At 57.6% G+C, this 22,893-nt stretch overlaps 1 protein-coding gene and 1 long non-coding RNA gene across 2 annotated transcripts; one reads left to right on the top strand and one right to left on the bottom strand.

Annotated features, from left to right (window-relative positions):
* The first annotated feature begins 3,485 nt into the window (after positions 1 to 3,485).
* Positions 3,486 to 13,233, top strand: MATN1 (matrilin 1). Its single transcript, XM_029080308.1, has 9 exons — positions 3,486 to 3,602; positions 3,716 to 3,788; positions 5,420 to 5,766; positions 7,792 to 8,014; positions 8,552 to 8,677; positions 9,459 to 9,875; positions 11,511 to 11,663; positions 11,917 to 11,997; positions 12,322 to 13,233. The coding sequence occupies exons 1-9, from the start codon at positions 3,486 to 3,488 to the stop codon at positions 12,369 to 12,371; spliced, it is 1,587 nt and encodes a 528-aa protein (XP_028936141.1). The 3' UTR covers positions 12,372 to 13,233.
* Positions 13,234 to 18,498: 5,265 nt separating this feature from the next.
* LOC103169811 lies at positions 18,499 to 19,569 on the bottom strand. The gene is made up of 2 exons (XR_001604301.3): positions 19,390 to 19,569; positions 18,499 to 19,269 (listed from the first exon to the last, which is right to left on the bottom strand). It is a non-coding gene; the product is annotated as an uncharacterized LOC103169811 (long non-coding RNA).
* Between the last annotated feature and the right edge of the window lie 3,324 nt (positions 19,570 to 22,893).

Here is a 22,893-nt window from a genome sequence, read left to right as displayed (position 1 = left end):
TATGAACATGGATTGTGGGCCAAGGGTGGGGTGAATAAAGGGTACAGATTCAAGTACAAGAATGATGCAGAGGGAGTAGGGGAAATGAGGGCAGAATCTGTGAGAAGCAGTGTGGCCTAATGGAAAGAGCATGGGCCTTGGAGTCAGAAGCTCTGGGTTCTAATTCTGACTCTGTCACTTGCCTGCTCTGAGGCATCACCTCAGTTACTTCTCTGTGTCTCATTTACCTCATCTGTAAAATGGGGGTTAAGACTTTGAGTCCCATGAGGGACATGGACTGTGTCCAACCTGATTATTTTGTATTTACCCCTGTAATTAGTATAGTGCCTGGCACGTAGTAAGCACTTTACAAATACCATTTTTTTAAAGGCCTCTTGGCGATGTGTTCTCTCTCCTGGAGGGTGCGAGTCACATTCTCTTCGCCACCCCTCCACCCCGCCCCCCCGCCCGCTTATCCCCAGCAGGCAGGTCCTGTGTGAATTTGGGGTGGGGGCCGGTGGAGGTCTTAAAACTGCCGCCGGATGAGCTCCCGGGCCTCCCCTGGCCCCGGCTCCGCCCCCAGATCTACGTGAAACGAGTTTGTGTTCCCCGCTGCGGCGGGCAGGGCACAGAGGGACTTTATTCGCTTCCCAAGCACCCGACAGAGGCGCCGAAGCTGAAAGACCTTTTCACGGCCGCCAGCCCCGGCCCCCGGCCCCCGGCCCCTCGGCCCCCAGCCCCGGCCGATGGAGCAGCCTAAACTCCTTTCCGGGGGCTGGGGGGCGGGGGGAGAGACGTGTGGAAAAGAGGTGGGGACGGGCATCCTTCAGATTTCTTTTCCTCTTTTTCTTGCTTGACACTTTCCCGGCCACTGACCGCTGCCTGACCTTCAACGGCCCGAGACCGAACCGCGAAGGAAGCGGGGCGAATCCGGCGGGAGGCGCAGCCACGTTCTCTCTGCCCGCTTGATTTCCCGCGTGTTCTTCAACGCTCCGCACCGGCGGGCGCCCATTACAGCACTCTGCACCCAGCGGGCACCCATTATAGCGCTGTGCGCTCAACGAGCTGCGGGTATAGTGCTATGCAATCCACTGGGCGCCCGTTACAGAGCTCGGTACACAGCAGGCCCCCCGGATCAGACTTCTGCACACAGCGAGAGCCGGTTACAACGCTGTGCACTCAATGGGACCGGGCCAGCACTATGCACACACTGAGCTCCTGTTGCAGCGGTTAGTACACAGCGGGGGCCCAGTCTAACGCTAGGTGAGCAGGGGGCTTCCAGTCCAGCGTTGTGCACATCGCGAGAGCCCATCATGCCGCTCTGCACACGCGATCGGCCCACCACAATCGGGAAAGGGGCGATTCTTTTCTAGCACAGACCTCGTAAGGATCAAGAGACAAGAAAGCAAAATTGAAAATAGTCCCAGGCGCTGCACTGTGGTGTAGTGGGCCTGGGAGTCAGCAGGATTTGTGTTCTAAGCCCACTTGTCTGCTGTGTCATTTTAGGCGTCATAAGTGACTTCTCCATGCCTCAGTTACCTCATCCGAAAATGGGGATTAAGACCGTGTCCAGCCTGATTAGCTTGTCTCTACCCAGAGTTTAGTACAGTACCTGTCACATAGTAAGCGCTTAACAAATACCATAAAAAAACCTCAACCATGACAGTTCTGGAGACCGTCTCCGGGAGCGTGCCTAGCGTGACGCATAGATTTTTTCAGCCTCACATGCATCCTCGGCTGCATTTGGTCGCTAGCGATGTCTCCCTCCAGGACGAAGGAACATTCTGTAGAGAAGGACCACCCATTGTAGAGACTAAGCGCCGATGCGCGAGTGCCTTCCCTCCGTCCCGGCTAGCTCTGGCTCAGAGAAGCAGCGTGGCTCACTGGAAAGAGCACGGGCTTTGGAGTCAGAGGTCATGGGTTCGAACCCCGGCTCTGCCACTTGCCAGCTGTGTGACTTTGGGCAAGTCACTTAACTTCTCGGTGCCTCAGTTCCCTCATCTGTAAAATGGGGATTAAGACTGTGAGCCCCACGTGGGACAACCTGATTCCCCTGTGTCCACCCCGGCGCTTAGAACAGTGCTCGGCACATAGTAAGCGCTTAACAAATACCAACATTATTATTATTCTGGGCTCAATTGAGGCGCTCGGAAGGACGAGGTCGTAAACGCCTTCAGCGTGGCTGGAAACGGGGATGCGAGGCTGCGGGCCGGGAGGAGGGCCTGTCCGGGGGGAGCCTGCGTGAGAACCCAGATGAAGTGGGTGTCTGAGCCCGGCAGTGGAGAATGTGGGTTTGTGGGCGAAAGCTGGTATTCGCGTGTGTGTGCGCGTATATAAGGGGCCTATAGATGCAAGCACTGCAGTGTGTGCACTCTCGCACGACCAAGTGTGGCTGAGAATGTAAGTGTGTGCACTGGGGCGGTTTTGTGGAAGTGTATCTGTATGCGTGGATGTGTGTGTGCCCGGGAAGAGGTATGTCCACGTGGGCGAAGCTGGGTGGGTCAGCGGGTGGGCGAGGCTGGAGGGGCGGCGGGCGGAGGGAAGGCGGACAGGTCACTGCGCCGGACGGGCCACGGCCACACCTCCCGCGGCAGGTTCCGATTCTCACATTCCAGCGGGGCCGGAGCGAGGGGCAGGGGATGGGGCGGGGCCTGGCCAAATCCTGGGCCAATGCCCCCACCTCCCTTCTTCTCTTCCTCGCCCCCTCTCCTCTTCCTTCCCTCCTCCCTTCGTCCTCCCCCCTTCCTCTTCTTCCCTCTTTCCTTTCTCCTTCTTTCTCTGCCCCCCCTCCCCTGTCCTTCGCCTCTCCCTCCCCCCCCGTCCCTCCCCCTCCCCCCCAGGTATTTTACCCGCGTGCGACCCGGGCCTGGGTCCCCGCCTCCTGCGCAGCCCTGCGCCGTACTCTTCCCTCCGTTCCCTCCGTTCCCGCCGCCCGACTGTTGGGACACCATGAGCCGGTTGGGCTCTTCTTGGTCGCTGCTCGCTGCGCTGCTGCTCTTCTTCCTCCTCCTCCTCCTCCAGAGCTCCCCTGCCCGAGGCGTGCCCCCCCCCGGCCAGAGGTAACGGGACGGTGGGTTCCCCCCAGCCGGGGGCGGGCAGAATGGGGGTCCCGGTGCGAACTCCGGTACCCGGTCCCATGATCCTGGGAACCCGCTCCGAGTCGGGACGGAGCCAGCGATGGAAACTGAGAGGAAGCTATGCAGAGACAGGGAGAGGGAGAGAAACAGAGATCGAGACAGGGAGAGGGAGAGAAACAGGGGGAGGGAAAGAGACAAGGACAGAGGGCGGGGAGAGAAAGATAGGGGCATCGAGGAAAATGAAGAGAAGGGAAGAAGCAGAGACACATAGAGGCCACAGTGGGCAGGGATGGTGCCCACTTAGTACAGTGCTCTGCACACACAGTAAGCGCTCCATGAATACCATTGGTTGATTGAGAGAACTTCAGGGACAAAGCAGAAGAAACGGAGACAGAGAGACGAGATTCGGAGAGGCAGGGAGCGCCGCCGATGCCCCCGAGCCCTCCCGGCCTGCTCCGGCTCAGCTCGGTCCATCGGGCGGGGACAGAGAAGGGAGATGGAGTCGAACCTCCGGAGCCTCGGGTCCACGTCCTGGGTGCTTTACAAGTAACCCATCTTGGTCGGCCAGTGTAGACGTCGCCCGCCCTCTCCCCTTTCCCCCCAGTCCCTGCCCCCTCCGGCTCGTGTCGTCCCCCGGCCCCGCCACTCAACGCGGCTAGAACCGGGGCGGAACAGCGGGATCCCGGGACAGAAAGAGGAGGTTCCGACCAGGGATTTCCCCCGTATCCAGGGGCTGCAAGAGTTTTGGGATGGGGACAGAACCAATTGGAGCCTCGCTCAGGCTGTCCCCAGCCTGCTGTTGTGACCTCGGGGAAACCGCTCAATCTAGATAAAGCTCCTTGTTCCCACGGGCAGAATCCCCTCCTCCAGGGAATCTTCCCGTTGCCGCCTACTTAGGGTTTTCTCCCAGCCTCGCGACTCCGATTCCTTTCCCTCCCGTGCTTACCTTGGGGGACGTGACTTGGAGAGGAACGGGGCTGACAGGCCCGGGGGTCAGGGCGACAGAAAGGGGTGGGTAGGAAGGTCTCACACGCCAGAGCCTGCAGTGAGGGGATTCAGTGTAGACCGAGACAGCCTTGGGCTCTGACACCAAGTTGGGAGGCTCCTCGCAGAGGCTCTGGTCCTTAAGGGAGTCACAGCGAGTGTTAGCGAGAGCCCGCCGGGATGTGGGCAGGGCTCAGGACGTGTTTAACGGAGCCCCAGCTCGAGGTCGGAGACTCGGGACCCCCAAGAAGCGGGGGAGCAGTCGGTGCAGTCGGTGTGGGGCTGGTGGGGGAGGAGAGGAGGCACGCAGTAAGCGCTCAATTAATACTATTGATTGAGGGAGCAGTAAGAGACAGGGAGAAGTGTGTGTGTGTGTGTGTGTGTGTGTGTGTGTAGGGGGGTTGTGCATCGGGCGGCGATGTTGAGTCTGACACCGTGAGTAGTAAGAAGGGTCAGGGGCAGTTTCCCCAGTCTCTCCCACCAACCCCAGTATCGATCCCCCTCTAGAGTGTAAGCTCGTTGTGTTCAGGGAATGTGTCTATTTGTCTCTCAAGCGCTTAGTACAGTTCTCTGCACACAATAAGCGCTCAATAGATACGATCGAATGAACCTCCAGCCCGAGCCTCCAGCCCCGGCGCTTTGGACCTCCTGCTGTGAGCCCCGCCCCTCTGATCATTGCACTCGGCCCCGCCCCCTCGAAGCCAAACTCCCGAATCCTGTCCTCCCCAACCCTGTCCCATCTGAGCCTTGACCTCTCTGAGGTCCGCCCGGCCCAGCCCCGCCCCATTCCCCCCCCCGATCCCTGTCTTCTTTGAGCCTATCCTCCCGAGCCCCGTCTACTCTGAGCCCTGCTCTCTCTGAGGTCTGCCCGGCCCAGCACTGCCCTTCAGAGCCCTCCACCTCTGAGCCCTGTGGCCCCTGAACCCTGTTCTCTCGGAGTCCTGTCCTCCCGAGCCCCGCCCCCTCTGAACCCCTCCTACCTCTATCAGTCCCGCCCCCTGAAATCCTCCTCCAAGACTCGCAGCCCACTTCCAGACCCACCCCTTCTCCTCCTCCCGTAGTAATAATAACAATCGTGGTGTTTGTTAAGCGCTTATTCTGTGCCAAGCACTGTTGTAAACGCTGGGGTAGATACAGGGTAATCAGGTTGTCCCACGTGGGGCTCATAGTTTTAATCCCCATTTTCCAGATGAGGTAACTGAGGCAGAGAGAAGTTAAGTAGCTCGCCCAAGGTCACAAAGCTGACAAGTGGTGGAGCCCGGGATTAGAACCCACGTCCTCTGACTCCCAAGCCCGGGCTCTTTCCACTGAGCCACGCTCCCCTGCGATGTCTCCCGGGAATTCACCAGGCCCCGTCCCTCCACCTCCTCGCCGTGCAGGTGTGCTCTGCCGAACGCGGCCCACGGACTTGGTGTTCATCGTGGACAGCTCCCGCAGCGTGCGGCCGCACGAGTTTGAGAAGGTCAAGGTCTTCCTGACTCAGGTCATCGAGTCACTGGACGTGGGACCCAACGCCACGCGGGTCGGCGTGGTGAACTACGCCAGCGCCGTCAAGCATGAGTTTCCACTGAAGGCTCACCGCTCCAAGGCCAGCCTGCTGCAGGCTGTGCGCCGGCTAGAGCCGCTCTCCACAGGCACCATGACCGGCTTGGCCATCCAGTTCGCCATCAGCAGGGCCTTCAGCGAGGTCGAGGGGGCCAGGCCCCTCTCCCCGGCCCTCAGCAAGGTACGGCGCGGAACTTCGACAGGCAGGGATGGTGGAGGCGGGGGCCGGGGACTTCCCCAAAGGAGAGCACGTGGGTGGACCGTCCGGGATGCACAGGGATGTTAGGTAGATTATCGGCGAGCCTGTTGATCCACGATATATGTGGCCAACCTGCGATGCGGATTATCCATAGGAGGCCAAGATTATGGCAAATTCTACAGCAAGCGGGGGAGGTCTGGTGGGGGCCGGGGAGGGAGGACTCAAAGACTTCCCCAAGATGGCTGGAGGGTGGGTAAATCCTGCTGGGAAATACTCTGTTGCAGTGAGGTTTATCTTCAGCGTGGATTATCTGCAGGAGGAATCCCACCCCCACCTGCTGCTAGGCCAGACCCCACACCCTCATTTCCCCGTACCCCGGGCCTGCGCCACGAGCTCCGGGCATTCGGAAACCACTTCTCTGAGGGTGAAAGCTCCCCATGCTGGGGAAGGAGGAAGTGCACACACTCAATCCCCTTTTGCTCATCTCAACCCCTGCGAGAGCAGAGATTGGCATGTGCATCAGGGGTTGGGATCGGGACGGGGAGGAGCAGGTGCAGGAGGAGTGAAGGGCTGAGAAAGGAGGTGTTATACAAATGCACACACATGCACGATTCTGCCAGCCCAGAATGAGGCAGAGAAGCAGCACTCACCCACATACAGTTAAACAAACACATGCAAACCCACATGCACCCAAAGACACCTGAAGGCATACGTACATTCACGCATCGTTGTGCACACACACCTTTTTTTCCAGTTACACGCAAACCCCAAAAATAATTCCTTGGGGTCAGAGATATCTTTTTTTTGAAGTATGAGGGACAACTGCCCATACCTCCTGTCGGGCCCGTCTTAACTTGTCCAGTGGAAGGATCCGGAAAAATTCCCTTGCAGCGTCCTCCCTTCGTGGCCTGCAGGAAACCGTTTCCCTCCTCGAATTGGGGCTCCGCCCACCTCTCGAGACCGACACTTTAGTAGACGCCCAGGATTGATCACAGGGTCCTGGCGCTGCCTGGGCCCCCTGGACCCGATGTCCGATCCTTAGCCCCGCCCTCATCCTAGAGGGATGGCCTCCTAGGCAGACCCCTCCCCTCGCCGCGGCAGAAGTCTCCAAGGGGGCGTGGCAGGTGAGACCCAGCACGGGGAAGCAGGGGATTGGGGGGCAGGCCCTGAACCAAGCCAAACCCCTTCCTCCTTGGCCCTCGGGGCTCCGGACACCCGACCCAGTACGCTGACCTAACTCGGTGAAAAGCTAGGTCCAGAGCCTGGGCTTGGGAGTCCGAGATCATGGGTTCTAATCCCGGCTCCGCCACTTGGTATTTGTATTTGTTAAGCGCTTACTATGTGCCAAGCACTGTTCTAAGCGCTGGGGTAGACACAGGGGAATGAGGTTGTCCCACGTGGGGCTCACAGTCTTAATCCCCATTTTACAGATGAGGGAACTGAGGCACAGAGAAGTGAAGTGACTTGCCCACAGTCGCACAGCTGACAAGTGGCAGAGCTGGGATTCGAACTCGTGAGTCCTGACTCCAAAGCCCGTGCTCTTTCCACACTTGTCAGTTGTGTGACTTTGGGCAAGTCACGTCACTTCTCTGTGCCTCAGTTACCTCGTCTGGAAAATGGGAATGAAGTCTGTGAGCCCCACATGGGACGACCTGATCACCCTGGCTTCCCCCCAGCGCTTAGAACAGTGCCTTGCACTTAGGAAGCGCTTAACAAATAGCATCCTTAGTCGTGTGTCGGCCGTTTGTCCAGGCCTGCGGCTCCCTCTCGTGGCCAAAACGCGGGTTGGTGGCCGGAGACGGGGGCCCGGGGGACGGGGCCCGGGGGATGGGGCCCGGGGGACGGGGCCCGGGGGATCGGCGAGGGCTGGGGAGGGGCCCGAGGGAAGGGTCCTTAGAGAGGACGAGCCCCTGGGCCCGGGGCAGCCGGCAGCAGCCGCCGCCGCCGCCCCTCCCTCGTCCCCGCTCCCCCGCGGCCCTGCCGACTCCTCCCCCGTGGGTCCCGCAGGTGGCCATCGTGGTGACGGACGGGCGGCCGCAGGACGACGTGAAAGACGTGTCGGCCCGGGCCCGCGAGGCCGGCATCGAGCTGTTCGCCATCGGCGTGGGCCGCGTAGACAAGACCACGCTCCGACGCATCGCCAGCGAGCCCCTGGCCGAGCACGTGGACTACGTGGAGAGCTACAGCGTCATCGAGAAACTGGCCAAGAAATTCCAGGAGGCCTTCTGCGGTGGGGGCCGGGGCCGGGGACCAGCCCTCGGGGAGGGCCTGGGGGCTGGAAAGACAGCAAGACAAAGAGCTTGGGGATCGGGACGAAGGGCTGGAGTTGATGGGCTTGGTCCGAGGGTTGGGCTTGGGGGCTGAGGAGGGAGGCCCCGGAAGTCTGGAGACCGGGAGGAGAGGGCCCTGCACCCGTGTGGGGGAGAAAGGTGGGCAGGAGCTCAGGTTCATTCACCGAAGCGGTGCTATTCTTGACCTCCCACTGTGTGCACAGCGCTGTGCTAGTCACTTGGGAGAATGTGGTCCTTCCCGCCTTGATCAGCCCCCCGGGGGTCCTCGAACCAGCCCAGTCCCCGCGGAGCATATGTCGGGGGGGCGGTTAGTTGTACCTCGAGGCTGGGCGCCTGTCGTCCACCCTTCTGTCCGGACAAAGCACCAAGGCCCCGTCCTCCCTTCCCCCGCGGTGTGTGCGTATGTGTGAAGCGGGGGGTGGTCTTAGAGTCCACCGGCCGCCGGCTGTAACGCCCCGGTTCCCTCCCTATCGCAGCCGTGTCGGACCTGTGCGCCACGGGAGACCACGATTGCGAGCAGATCTGTCTCAGTTCTCCTGGATCCTACAAGTGCGCTTGCAAGGAGGGTTTCACCCTCAACAGTGACGGCAAGACCTGCAACGGTGAGAAGGGGTGGGTCCTGTCCGTGGGGGTCAGGATCGGCCCGGTCGGCGAGGGCAGCCCTCAGGACCTGCCCGCACTCGCCCCCAGGGAATAGGGGCGACACGCCGGTGGTCCGTCCCCACCCCCACCCCCACCCCCCCGCCCTCCTGAGTCGCTCATCTCGTCAGCGAGGTTTTTGGATTGTTAGTGGGGACCTCTCCCCACTAACGACCTCCCTGGTCCTCTTCACTAAAGCACGCCCTCTTTTCCCGGCCGGCGAAGCCCGCCTCCTCCGCCTCTGCCTCCTCCGGGGAGCGCCCCCAGTCCCGCGATTCGCCCCTACCGACTCTGGTCAATGCATCAGCTCCCGCCCCCGCACCCACCCTGACCTTTCCTGAGTGTCCTTGGGCTCCGCCTCCCCCCTCGCTGGACCCCTCCCCTCTCCGGGACACCCCCACCCCCACCCCCGATCTTCCCGCCCACCCTTCCCCTAAGCCCCCTTCTCTTCAGCTCCTCCCTTCGCGTCACCTCGACTCGCTCCCTTTGCTCTTCCCCCCGCCCCGCCCCACAGCACTTATGTATAAATGTATATATCTATAATTTTATTTATGTATATTGATGCCCGTTTACTTGTTTTGATGTCTGTCCCCCCACCCCCGCGAGACTGTAAGCCTGTTGTGGGCAGGGATTGTCTCTCTTTATTGCTGAATTGTACTTTCCAAGCGCTTAGTACAGTGTTCTGCACGGAGTAAGCACTCAATAAATACGATTGAATTAATGCATGAATGTATGCTCCCTCAGCGTGCAGCGCGGGCAGCGGCTCCTCGGCCACCGACCTCGTGTTCCTGATCGACGGGTCGAAGAGCGTGCGTCCAGAGAACTTCGAGCTGGTGAAGAAGTTCATCAACCAGATCGTCGACTCGCTGGATGTGTCCGAGCAGAACGCCCAGGTGGGGCTGGTGCAGTATTCGAGCTCGGTCCGCCAGGAGTTCCCGCTCGGCCGCTTTACCTCCAAGAGGGACATCAAGGCGGCCGTGAAGAAGATGACCTACATGGAGAAGGGCACCATGACGGGCACCGCCCTCAACTACCTCATCGACAACACCTTCGCCATCTCCAGCGGCGCAAGGCCCGGCGCTCAGAAGGTGGGCATCGTCTTCACGGACGGCCGATCCCAGGACTACATCAGCGATGCCGCCAAGAAAGCCAAGGACCTAGGTGGGGCCGGAGCGTGGGGCGGAGCGGATGAGGGGGGGAGTTTGGCAGCTCAGAGCCTCGACCCGGGACCCTTCCCGATCGTTGCCCTCCTTTTCTAGCGTCCTTTTATTATCAACGATAATTATTATTATGGTATTTAAGCGCTTACTATGTGCCAGGCACTGTACTAAACGCTGGAGTGGATACAAGCAAATCAGGCTGGATATAGTCCCTGTCCCACGTGGGGGTCACAATCTCAAATCCCCATTTTACAGATGTGGTAACTGAGTCACAGAGAAGTGAAGAGACTTGCTCGAGGTCACACACTGATAGAGCTGGGATTAGCACCCATGACCTTCTGACTCCCGGGCCCGTGCTCTATCTACTGTGCCATGCTGCCTTTTCCCAAAACCTGGGGCCGGCTGGGCGGGTGGGGGGTTATGGAGGCCTTCCAGGTCGCCCTCTGCCCTAGATGCTCCCTCTGTCAGGGCCCGACCCCCGAGCTCCCTCCCCGTCCAGTCCAGAGACTGGGGCGGAGCCAGGGGTTCTGATTCTCCAGCTGTCCTGTCCAGCTCTGCCAGGGTAGCGCCACACATCGGGCTCCGGGAATACTTGGAGCCCAGAGTTCTCAATGGCAGAGGCTTGGGAAGCCCTCCCTCACCCCCTCTCCCCTGCCTCATTTCAAACTGGGCCGGGGTGGGTAGGGAGGGGAGGGACTGGAGCAATAATAATAATAATAGTATTTGTTAAGTGCTTACTACGTGTCAAACACTGCACTAAGCATCATGGCCTAGAGGAAAGAGCACGGACCATGATGGTAGTTGTTAAGCGCTTACTATGTGCAGAGCACTGTTCTAAGCGCTGGGGTAGACACAGGGGAATCAGGTTGTCCCACGTGGGGCTCACAGACTTCATCCCCATTTTACAGATGAGGTAACTGAGGCACAGAGAAGTGAAGCGACTTGCCCACAGTCACACAGCTGGCAAGCGGCAGAGCCGGGATTTGAACTCATGACCTCTGACTCCAAAGCCCGGGCTCTTTCCACTGAGCCACGCTGCTTCTCTATGACCATGAAAGTCAGAAGACCTGAGTTCTAATCCCAGATCCACCACTTGTTCTGTGACCTTAGTCAAGTCATTTTACTTTCCTGTGCCTCAGTTCCCTCATTTATAAATTGGGGGTTCAATACCTGTGCTCCCTTCTACTTAGAATGTGAGCTCCATATGGGACCTGATCATCTTGTATCTACTCCAGCACGTAGCACATAGTAAGCACTTAAGGAATACCACAGTTGTTATTATCATTGTTATTATTACTGAGCCCTGGGGTAGATAGAAGATAATCAAGTACTTGTTTTGGTATTTGTTAAGCGCTTACTATGTGCCGAGCACTGTTCTAAGCGCTGGGGTAGACACAGGGGAATCAGGTTGTCCCACTTGGGGCTCACAATCTTCATCCCCATTTTACAGATGAGGTAACTGAGGCACCGAGAAGTTAAGTGACTTGCCCAAATTCACACAGCTGACAAGTGGCCGAGCCGGGATTCGAACCCATGACCTCTGACTCCAAAGCCCGTGCTCTTTCCACTGAGCCACGCTGCTTCTCTAAGTACTTGATCCATTCCGCCTCGTGACCTTTCCCGGTTTGTCCCACAGGGTTCAAGATGTTTGCCGTCGGGGTAGGCAACGCGGTAGAGGATGAGCTGCGGGAGATTGCGTCCGACCCAGTGGCTGAACACTATTTCTACACGGCTGACTTCAAAACCATTAACCAGATTGGCAAGAAACTGCAGAAGAAAATCTGTGTGGGTAAGCGTGGGACTGGAGATCCAGCATGATGATGATGATGGTATTTGTTAAGTGTTCACTATGTGCCAGGAACTGTACTAAGCCCTGGGGGACTTGGGGGGAAGGAGGGGCAGCCCACCAGGGTAGGCTGTCCACAAGGTCCTCAGTTCTCTGGGTCATCAGTCCCCTCCCCCCGCACGGCACACATTTTGGGGAGTTTGGCAGGTGGGGTTCCGTGGAAACTGCCCCTGACTCTGCTGACTTTGGCTCACAGAGGAAGATCCTTGTGCATGTGATTCAGTGGTCAAGTTCCGGACCAAAGTGGAGGATCTCCTTCAAGCCCTGACCCGGAAATATATCCTTTCCAGCCGGCTGTGGGCGGGCGAGTGAAAGGGAGAGGGAGGGTCCTCCCTGCCAGCACCCTGAGGCAGCAGCTGTCAATCAGAGGCTCTACCTGCTCCAATCCTACCTGGTCTCTGGGAAGAGCCAGAAGACCCCCAGGGGCAGCTGGGGGGTGAGGAGCAGGGTGAACACATCAATATTCTGCAGAAGTGGGTCATAGCTGTCCGGGGTCATCTGCTCCATCTTGGCATCCCCATACCCTGAACCCCCTGCCCTAGGGAGACCCTGGCCCCCATGGGGGGCTGCTGTGTAATGAACATCCTTAACTCTGGCCCACTGGATGCTGTGACCAAGCGGCTGGCAGTGCTGGAGAACAAAGTCATCTAACTCCATTCGGGCCTCCTTCTTGACCTCCACATCCTCCTCGTCCTCGTCCCTGCCCTCCCCCTCCCACTTCCCGGGGCCAGGCACACGCCTCGAGGCCTCACCCCTGCAGCTCTGCGCCAGCTTCTATAGCCAAGAGCCTAGTGTAGCCACGCCATCCATGAAGGGGGTACATGGGTGGGAGGGGACCCAGTGCCATTGCTGTAAGGGGGACCTCCCCCAACATGTGTGTGCACGAGTGCGAGGCTGTGTATGTGCACATGTGTGTTGTGTCATTCTCTGTGTGTCCATCTTCCCACCATTTCAATCCAAAGTGTAATATATTTGACCAGTCTCCATCTTGTATCCCTTGCCCTTGGAAATTCTACCCTGCCTTGGGAATTCATATGAGGATGAATCTGGGGCATGGGACTGCCGCTGGAGGTGGGAGTCTATGTTTCCAACATCTGGCCCCAGACCCCTGACTTCTAGGATCTGGCCCATGTGGATCAGGTCTGCTGCCTCTCCCATCCACCCAATCCCCTTTAGGGGCTCCCTCGCTCTGTATGTGCATGTGTGTGTGTGCACATGTGTGCCTCTACGTGTGTGTATGTTGAGCCAGGCCCAGCACTCAAGAGGGTAGGTGAGAAGAGGGCCCTATGTCCCCTGGGCCTCCTGGGCAGTGCTTCCTCCCGTCTGCCCACCCGTTTGTCACCAAAACCCCTCCCGCCCCTGCAGAATGTGAGTGTGATTGATTTGGGGTTCCTTCGGGTCACAAGATATTTATACTTGGGAGCTCAGAAATGGCTTTTCAGACTCATTCCAGCTGCCCCGTGTCGCCCGGAGTCTGTGGGACTGGATCCAATAAAAGTTGATTGAAAACATTCCCCTTGCTGGCGTGGGCCAGCTTGTGTGGGGTTCTTCAGGTCTTCTGGGCACCACCTAGGCCCATTGGCAGAATGGTCTGGATCATGCTCAATCCATGATTTGTGTCAGTCCCTCTGCATACTAAGAAACGTAGTCCTGGCCTCTGGAATAACACTTGCGCTACACCGCAAATCTGTCAGAGCCCTAGCCAAGAGTCAACCTGCCCGGCCTAGCTTTGCTCACACACTCAATGTGCTCTGAGCCCCAGGTGTGGATGGACGGGACAGGAATGTGCTCACTGTTGGCCCAGTGACAGAGCAGTGACCCTATCGATCAATTAATTAATCAGTTACTGAGGCCTTGCCTGGGGCAAAGTACATATTCTACAGGGGGAGACAGACATAAAAATAACAGATAAGGAAAATAGGTGAGTATAAAGATATGGCTCTAAGTACTGTGGGGCTGGGGGTAGGATTAATATCGAGTCCTTAAGGGGTACAGATCCAAATGCATAGGTGATGGAGAAGGGAGAGCAAATAGGGGAAATGAGGAGTTAGGGAAGGCCTCTTGAAGGAGTTGTGATTTTAAGACGGCTTTAAAGATGGGGAGAGTGGTGATCTGTCAGATATGAAGGGGAAGGGAGTTGCAGACTAGAGAGAGGACAAGGGCAAGGGCTGGCAGCAAGGTAGACAGAACCTAACTCTGGAACTGGGCATTGACTCAGCTGGCCCAAGACCCAGGTTACAGTGGGAAGGGAAATGAGAAGCATCATAACCTAGTGGAAAAAACATGAGCCTTAGAGTCGGAGGACTGGGTTTCTAATCCTGGCTCGGTCGTCTGCCTGCTGTGTGCTCTTGGGCAAGTCACTTAACTTCTCAGTGCCTCGGTTTCCTCATCTGCAAATGGGGATTAAATATGGTCACCTTTCTTAGACCGTGAGACTGATGAGGAATAGGGAGTGTGTCCAATCTGATTATTTGTGCTTGGCACATAGTAAGTGCTTAATAAATACGATTAAAAAGCAACAACAGGGAAAGGGTCAGGGTTAGTGTTACCCCTCCAGCTTCTAACAAGCTAGTGATGCATGGCCAATTCCCCTCTGGCCACCAACCCTTTTTACCTTCCCTCTCCTCCCATGCCCTTTTCTCTTCCTTCTCCCCTCCCTCCCTGTCCCTCCCCAACTCCCCGGGGGCAACATCGTCGGCCTCCCGTAGAGACTTCCAGGACCCCCGTCCAACTAGGGCGGAATGGGGGCGGGGGTGGCAGCGTCCCCTGCTTGGAGATAAGAAGGAAGGGGAAGGTGGGAGCACCGTGAACCTGAACCCGTCCCTGCTGTGGGCCTGGCAGTGATCCTTTACGGTGGGTTGGAGAATGGGGTTGGGCAGGGAAAAGGCGGATTTATGCGTAGACCACAGACCCCAGAGCTCGAGCCAGGGACCCGACCTGAGGAGCCAGCGAGGTGCCCGGCGGGGCCCAGCCACCAGATGTCGGTCCCGGGCCAGAAACCGTGCCGCCTCTCCATCGATGTCTCTGCCTGTCAGTGTCTCTCAGTCTTTGCCTCTATCTCCATCTCTGACTCTGTCTCCATCTCTCGCGGCACGGGACAGAGAGGGAGCCCCCAGCGCGCATCCGACCTGGTGGTAAGAGTACGGGCTTGGGAGTCAGAGGACGCGGATTCTAAACCCGGCTCCGCCACTTGTCTGCTGTGTGACCTTGGGCAAGTCACTTAACTTATTTGTACCTCAGTTACCTCATCTGTAAAATGGGGGTTAAGACTGAGTCCCACGTATTACCTTGTATCTACCCCAGCGCTTAGAAGAGTGTTTGGCACATAGTAAGCGCTTAACGAATACGGTAATTATTATTATTACTATCCCATCGGCCGCTTAGTGTCACGTGTGCTGGGATCCGTGCCTGCCGGGGGAGGGCGGGGGGCGGGGGTGGTCAGAGGGGACCAGACGGTATGCTAGTCCGAGGCTGGGGCAGGACCGACCCTCTCCGGGTCCAGGCATCCGCTAGTTCCTGGGGTCCATGGGCGGGGAGGGGCTCTGCCGGATTGATCCCTGGTTCTCCTGGGGGCGAAACGGGGAGGGAGAAGGAGGGGAGAGAGACAGAGACCCAAAGAGAGAGCTATCATGGCTCAAAGGGGAACTAGTTAACCAACAAATTACTCTCGCAGCTGTTGCCCGGTAACACATTTCCCAGGATTCTCTGAGAATGAGACCAATCAGCAAGCAATGTGAGTCTTTAAATTCAGGAGAGGGAAGCGTTGCTCTTCGCTGACCTGCTTGCGGGGGTCATGACTCGGCCGCCGAGCCGCTTTCCTGCTGAACTAGCTGCCCCTGGCCGGCGCTGCCGCCGCCACTCGAAGTTCCTGCTTGTTTTTTGATGGTTTCTGGACGGGTCGGAGGCTGGGAGTCTTCGGAGGGTCCGAGTTCGGACTCGACCCTGTTTCCCCCTGCGCATTAACTCAACTCTGGATCCTCAAGGGGGGTCGGGGGAGGGAAGAGGGGGTGGCCGGAGGCTCCGGACCCGTCCCCCACGCCCTCCCGGGCCCCACCTGAGTTTAGGGACCAGCGTATCTTGGCCGAGGGGCGACTTCCACTCACGGCTAGGATGCCAAGCGGCTCCATCTGAGCGCCCAGAGGCGAAGGCAGGCCGCGGGTGCCGGATGGACCCTGAAGGACCGGCTGTCGTCCTCTGGGCGCTCTGAGAACGAAGGACGCGGGCTGCTGCGGTGGCCCGGCTAAAGCCAAGGCGATTGTAGGGAGCATGGACTCCGCTTGCCGCCTGCTCCTGGGGAGAGGGGAAGATTGCTTTTTTAGAACACCTGGCTTGAGGTTGGGGCAGGAAAGCCAGAGGATCTCGGTAGGTAGACAGAAATGTGAGGCTCGGACACGGCCTCCCGCCCCGAGAGCTCCTAGGTGCAGTGGTACATGAAGGGGACGTGTCTTCATTCAGTAGTATTCCTTGAGTGCTTACCATGAGCAGGGCACTGTACCAAGCGCTTGGGAGAGTACACTACAACAATAAACACATTCCCCGCTCACAATGAGTTTACAGTCCAGAGGGGGAGACAAACAATACTATAAATAAACTATGTACATTAGTGATGTGGGGATGAATAAAGGGAACAAGTCAGGGAGACACAGTATAGAGTGGGAGAAGAGGAAAGGAGAACTTTGTCAGGGAAAGTCTTTTGGAGGAGATGTGCTCAATAGGGCTTTGAAGGGTGCAGGGGAGAGGGAGTAATTGTCGGATTTGAGGAGAGAGGGGCGTTCCAGGACAGAGGCGGGACGTGGAGAAGTGTGCAGGCTGGGTTGTAGTAGAGTAGCAAGGGGAGGTATAGGGCAAGGTGATTAAGAGCTTTGAAGTCAGTGATAAAGAGTTTTTCTTTGATGTGGAGTTGATGATGATGGTATTTGTTAGGTGCTTACTATGTGCCAAGCACTGTTCTAAGCACTGGTGATGAATGGGCAACCACTGGAGGTTTTTGAGGAATGGAGAAATGTGTTTTGAGAGTTTTGGTAGAAAAATAATCTGGACAGCAGGGTGAAGTATAGACTGGAATGGGGAGAGACAGAAGGCAGGGAGGTCAGCAAGGAGGCTGATACAGTAATTAAGGCGAGGCAGGGTAAGTGATTGGATTAACATGGTAACAGTTTGGCTGGAGAGGAAAGGACGGATTTTAGCGATGTGTGAAAGTGGAACCTGTGGAAGTGTATGTGTGGAGGAGTCAGTAGAAGAAGGCCTCCTAGAGGAGGTGGATCTCCAGGAAAATTTGAATGTGTTTGTGTAGGTGTCGGGACTGGGAGCTGGTGCCTGGACTGGAGGTGGAGGGGAAGTCGTCGATTCTGTGAGGAAACAAAATTGCGAGGATTTGTCCTTGTAAATACCGGAGGGGGACGCTTGCCCACAGTTGAGAAGGGCGTGGTGGGGCCATTCGAGAGAAAAGGCAAAGCGGGCTCCCGCCCCCTCGGGCAGGGGGGTCTCCGGGCGGGGGCTGCCATCTGGGGGGCAGTTAGGTTGTCGTCTGGTCAGGGTCCGGGAGTTGGAGCAGCTGGTTTAGCCGTTGGCCATCTGCCTCCCGGGCAGCAACGCTCCTGCCGGCGCCAGGTGGGGGACCCGGAGCTCTCCGGGGAAGGGGCCGGGCCGTGAGTTTGGAGGAGAGAAAATACACCACGTTGAGGGAGGAGAGGCTTTCCAGGCACCAGTTAGGGAACTGTTGATTTAGAGTCCCCCTGGGCACGGGTCAGCCCCTCCCCACCCCCCGCCCATCCAGCCAGGACGTCGTCTAGGACATTAATAATAATAATGCTAATAATGGGATTTAAGCGCTTATTACGTGCCAAGCACCCTTCTAAGCGCGAGGGTAGATATAAGGTGATCAAGTTGAGAAAAGTCCCTGTCCCGCATGGGGCTCACAGTCAAACCCCATTTTCCAGATGAGGTAACTGAGGCACAGAGAAGTTTAGTGACTTGCCCAAGGTCACATAGACAAGTGGCGGAGTCGAGATTAGAACCCAAGACCTCTGACTCCCAAGCCTTGTCTCTTGTCTTGTCTTGTCTTGTCGTGGCTCACTGGAAAGAGCCCGGGCTTCGGAGTCAGAGGTCATGGGTTCGACTCCCGACTCTGCCACTTGTCAGCTGTGTGACTGTGGGCAAGTCACTTAACTACTCTGTGCCTCAGTTACCTCATCTGTAAAATGGGGATTAACTGTGAGCCTAAGGTGGGACAACCTGATTACCCTGTATCTGCCCTAGTGCTTAGAACAGTGCTCTGCACATAGTAAGCGCTTAACAAATACCAACATTATTATTGTCACTAAGCCATGCTGCTTCTCTTCTCCACTTCAGCAAGCCTTCTCATTGTACTCTTCGGGGTACGCCCTTCGTTAATCACCCTGACGGATTATCCAGCGCCGCTAATACATAAAATAGGTCACTGGGGGAGTCAGGGTTGGAGAGGGGAGAGTCAGGGATGTTGGATGATCCGTGCTGGGTCTCTGGGGGGAGTCAGGGATGGAGCGGGGAGAATCAGGGGTATTGGTTGGTCTGCCCCTAACCACAAGGGAGGGTGTCCAGGGGGGCTGCTGGACGGGTTTAGAAGCTAACCCAGTAATGGCACTGCATTATAACAGTAAGATTTGAGCATCCCCGTTGGCCTTTCTTCTCCAGCCGTGTTCTCGGAAAGTCCCTGGGACGTGGGGGTCCTCATCACCACGGACTCCTTCACCGACTCACCCTCCCCAGCGGGAAAGGAAATAAAACATTGAGATGGAGGGGCGCGGGGCAGATGCGGTCAGTGTTATTAGAAAAACCCACTTTTACTAATCCACAACGAGCGGTTGGAAGGCTCTCTGTGACTTCTTATATTTCTCTCCGGCTTTAATTTTCCACAATTCATTCCGGTAGATGCGTGGATTCTCCAGTGGGTCGAGAACCTGATTATCCTTCTCTCACTCCGCGATTCCTTCCTCCTTCTCCTCCTCCTCCTTTCTCCTCCTTGCCTTCCCCGCTCCCGGGGGTGTGGGTGTGTGTGACGCGGGGAAAGGAGAGGGTCGCCGGCCCTCCCCCCAGTCCGGTCTCTCGCGAAGCTCTTACCTCTGGGGAGTAAAGGACAGAGCTGCGATGGTCAACGGGCTGGGACAGCCCCAAGGAGCCACCGGGAAGACGGGATTCTGCGGGACAGGGAATAGCAGGTCGGGCGGAGGCGGGGGGAGAGGGGAGACAGCAGGTGGGAGAAGGGACGGGGGGGGCTGGGCAGCAGGTCGGGCAGAGGAGGGGGCGGGGGATAGGAGAAGTTCCACTTTTTTCCCAGGTCCCGCCGATTCTCATCCCCGAATGGCAGCTCCGGCGCCGAGCCATGGAGCCAGATGTGTTTCTGCCGTGGGTTTTGTGGCTTGGGGCGGCGTCTCCCAAGCAGCCAGCTCGACCGGGCAGGGCGGGATCCTCGGAGGGCCGCGCAAGCAGCTCAGCTGTCTGGGTTGCGGCGACGGCGGGGCGTACCACTGCGAGCCTAGCCAGTCCTGAAAGAAAGCCCACCGCCAAGGGCCTGGGCCAGGGAAAGGGGGAGGAGGTCACTGCGTGGCCGGGAGCCCTGCAGCGAGCTCCCAGGAGCCGTGCAGCGGAAGTGTCGGGTGGCTAACGGGGAGCACATGCAAGAAAAACGAACTTCTGGGGTCAAAATCGGGAAAGCCGAAGCTTCTCAGGAACGCTGGCGGCAACACTGAATCGGTATCGCGCTTCCAGGACTGTTGAGCTGGGCCTTTCTTTCTCCGAGTCTTAGGGTTCCGAAAGGTAAAAGCTGCGGTTCCGGGCTCTGATGGTCCATCGGCGGGACTGGGCTTAATACAGTGCTCTGCACACAGAAAAAGCTCAATAAATACCGTTCACTGGAGGAGAGCCAGAGCGTCCTTGATGGGATCCTTCCCCTGCCCTTCCTCTCGCCCCACCTGCTTTCCTCCTCCCTCCCTCCCCCCCTCCAAGAATGTTCCATGGCAACAAGGGGGAAGGGGAGCTCCCGTAAGGCTGCGGCAACTTGCTTTGTCAAGCGTCCAAGGCAGCCCCTCTCCCAGGGGAATTCGTCCGGGAGCAGGAGGAGGAGAAAAAGGAGGAAAAGGAAGGGGAAAAGGAAGACGAGGACGAGGACGAGGAGGAGGAAGAAGAAAGGGGGGAGGAGCAGGAGTAGAGGAGGAGGAAGAGGGGGAGGAGGAGGAGAAAAGGACGAACTCATCGAGGGGGGTGGGTTCTGGCTCAACCCCCCCCCCCCCAGTTAATCTCACTAGGTTCGGCCCTGGGGCTGCAGCCTGGATCAGTGAGGTCACAGCCCCCACTGGTGATGTCATAAAGGGATGTCATGTCAAGAGCCTTTGGGATTGCTCAGGGCAGCAGAAGGAAAAGGGAGAGAATGCCAGAGGTCCAGCACACCTCCCTCTTCCTTTCCCCCATCAATCCTCCAAGGGCTCGAGGGTTCATAGAGGAAAGTCTACTAGGGCTGAAGTGGTGGGGGTATTCATTCATTCAATAGTATTTACTGAGCGCTTACTATGTGCAGAGCACTGTACTAAGCGCTTGGAATGTACAATTCGGCAACAGATAGAGACAATCCCTGCCCATTGACGGGCTTACAGTCTAATCGGGGGTAAGTATATAGGCCTTGGGGAAGGGGCGGCACTCCGGGAACCGGGGGGCGCTTCCTGATCAAGAGGAAGCTTTTCCCCCAGCGAGGTCGCGGCCAGACCCCTAGTTGTACTCTGGCCTTCGCCGGCCCCGAGTCGGATCTGGGGGAGATTTCCCCGTGGCGATACCACGGATGCCCACGTGGGGGCGCGAGCGTCGCAGCCTCCGTTCGTCCCGCTTCGCCGCCGAGACCCACCGCCCGCTGCCCCGGAGTATTTCGATGGGGTTTCCCGGGCCGGCCCGGCTCTAGTCCGCCCCCCCTGCCCCGGGCTGGGCGGGAGGCCAGGTGGCCCTGCAAGGCAGCGGGAGCAGGAGAAAGAACGGGGGCAGGGCCCGCGAGGCCCCACGTGGGTTAACGGTCGGAGCCAGGCCTCCTCGGGAGGCCGCGGAGGAGCAGGTCAGCCGTGGATAAAGGGGCAGCTGGGGGCGTGAGGCCTCGCTACCCCGACGCTAGGCAGGAGCAGAGCGTGCCTTCCCAAGCCTCGTTAGCAGAAGCCACGCTGCTGCCCCTTCTGCCTTACCCTGCTCCCGACACCGGGCTCTGTAAACTCCAGCTCTGCTTCCCCACTACCAACACACCTGCTCCCTAAGCTCCAGTTCTGCACCCCACTAGCCCTCCAGAGTGAGCCCTGGTTCTCCACTCCCTCGGTCTGCTCTCTCCACCCCATCCATCCTGGTGCCACTCCACCTGACAGATCCTTCCAAGCTGTGGGACCAAAGCCCCCCCCACCCCCCCGTGACCCGCGTCAGGCTGGCTGCGGGTGTCAGCGGTTGTGATGGGCTGAGCTGGGCTGCACCCACCCTGCAGTTTGGTGGTTTGGCTCTTTTCTCGGAAAACCAAGGTCTTTTCTAAAGAGTAGGATGGGGTCCCTGGCCTCAAGTGGCTGCTGGTCTGATGGGGGAGACAAGGATACACACCCACCCACAAGCATACACTGTGTGTGCACATGCACACATATACTTCCAGCTCCAGAGATTCTCCCCTTTCCCCAGCCCCCTCACCTACCCCAATGGGAGAGACCAACCCTTTACCAATAAGAGTGTGTGTATGTATATCCGGTCTCACCATCAGACTGGCAGCCTCCTGGGGACGGGAACTGTGTCTGCTCTTCCCTCTGCCCTTTCTCAAGTGCCCAGCACAATGCATATGTTAGTGTTCTGGATCCCCAACCAACTGACAGCCCCCCGAGGGGTGGGACTGTGACTCCTTCTCCCTCTGCCCTTCCCCCCCAAGACGGTCCCCTCTCTCTGTTGTATGGCTTCCACAGGTTCTTCTGTTCTGGGCCCCTGGGCCCCAGTCGGTATTGCTGTCAGTGGCTCTGATGGCGATTAAACTTTCATAGTGACCTGGTTGGGGCTGAGACCGTCTCGTGGTGGCTGGGGGTAGGGCAATACATCTTGCTCAGGACTGGCTGCAGGTGACACCGGAGACACACCCTGTACACTGTCTCCTTTTGGCCCTGCCAGCTGGCTGGTCCACCCAGCATATAGGCCCAGGGGGTCATGGACAGCACATGCAGTGTGGCTCTGTTCCCTCCCCCTGCTGGATCTTGGGCTCCCAATCAATCTATCCATCAATCAATGGTATTTACTGAATGCTTACTGGGTACAGAATGCTGTATGAGCTCTTAGGAGAGTAATAATATTAATTGTATTTGTTAAATGCTTACTCTGTGCTATACACTGTCCTAAGCGCTGGGGTAAATACAAGGTTATCAGGTTGTCCCACGCGGGGCTCACCATCTTAATCCCTATTTTACAGATGAAGTAACTGAGGCACCGAGAAGTTAAGCGACTTGCCCCAAGTCACACAGCTGCCAAGTGGTGGAGCCGGGATTAGAACCCACAACCTCTGACTCCCAAGCCCGTACTCTTTCCACTAAGCCACAGTTTGGAAGACATGAACCCTGCCCTCAAGGAGCTCCCTGTCTAATGAAGTCTCCCCCCATCTCCTCCCAAAGAAAGGCCCCATGTGTTGGGGGAGCAATGTAAAACCCAGGGTTAAAGGTGGAAGAATGTGAAAGGCTCGGAGGAGGTTGGTCCACTGGTCCGGCCCTTAGTTGGTCCTGAGAGGAGAGGCAGCGTCAGAACCTCCCTCAGTCAATCATATTTATTGAGTGCTTACTGTGTGCAGAATACAGTACTAAGCACTTGGGAGAGTACAATCTGAAATAATTGGTAGATCCGTTCCCTGACCACAGCGAGTTTACAGTCTTCCATAAGTGCCCTCCCCAATCTAATACACTCTAGCCAGTGGCACTAGTTATTGCTCAGAGATGGTTTTGAGAGCACATCTTCAGGGCTCCCTCAGATTGATCCAGATGGTTTCAAAGTTCTTAACTCCAGCCAGGTCTCCAAGGTATCTTGCTGGGATGGGAGAATCTCACCACCACCAGAAGTTGGTGGTGGTCAGTTCTCTTCGTTGGACCTGCATCTCAGGGAACATGAACTTTTTGAGGGCAGGGACTGTGACTACCTACTCTATTATACTTGCCAA

Source organism: Ornithorhynchus anatinus, chromosome 16, assembly GCF_004115215.2.
Source record: "Ornithorhynchus anatinus isolate Pmale09 chromosome 16, mOrnAna1.pri.v4, whole genome shotgun sequence".
In the NCBI taxonomy this organism is placed as follows: domain Eukaryota; kingdom Metazoa; phylum Chordata; class Mammalia; order Monotremata; family Ornithorhynchidae; genus Ornithorhynchus; species Ornithorhynchus anatinus.
Note: the sequence above shows the minus strand (reverse complement) of the source record. Positions and strands in the feature narration are given on the sequence as shown.

What these genes read in the sequence shown, in the direction of transcription:
- MATN1 (XM_029080308.1), top strand. Translation starts at nt 3,486, where the DNA reads ATGCCCCCGAGCCCTCCCGGCCTGCTCCGGCTCAGCTCGGTCCATCGG. An exon ending in ACGTCCTGGGTGCTTTACAA is followed by an intron (nt 3,603 to 3,715) that starts GTAACCCATCTT and finishes CAACGCGGCTAG; the next exon opens with AACCGGGGCGGAACAGCGGG. An exon ending in TCTCCCCGGCCCTCAGCAAG is followed by an intron (nt 5,767 to 7,791) that starts GTACGGCGCGGA and finishes TGGGTCCCGCAG; the next exon opens with GTGGCCATCGTGGTGACGGA.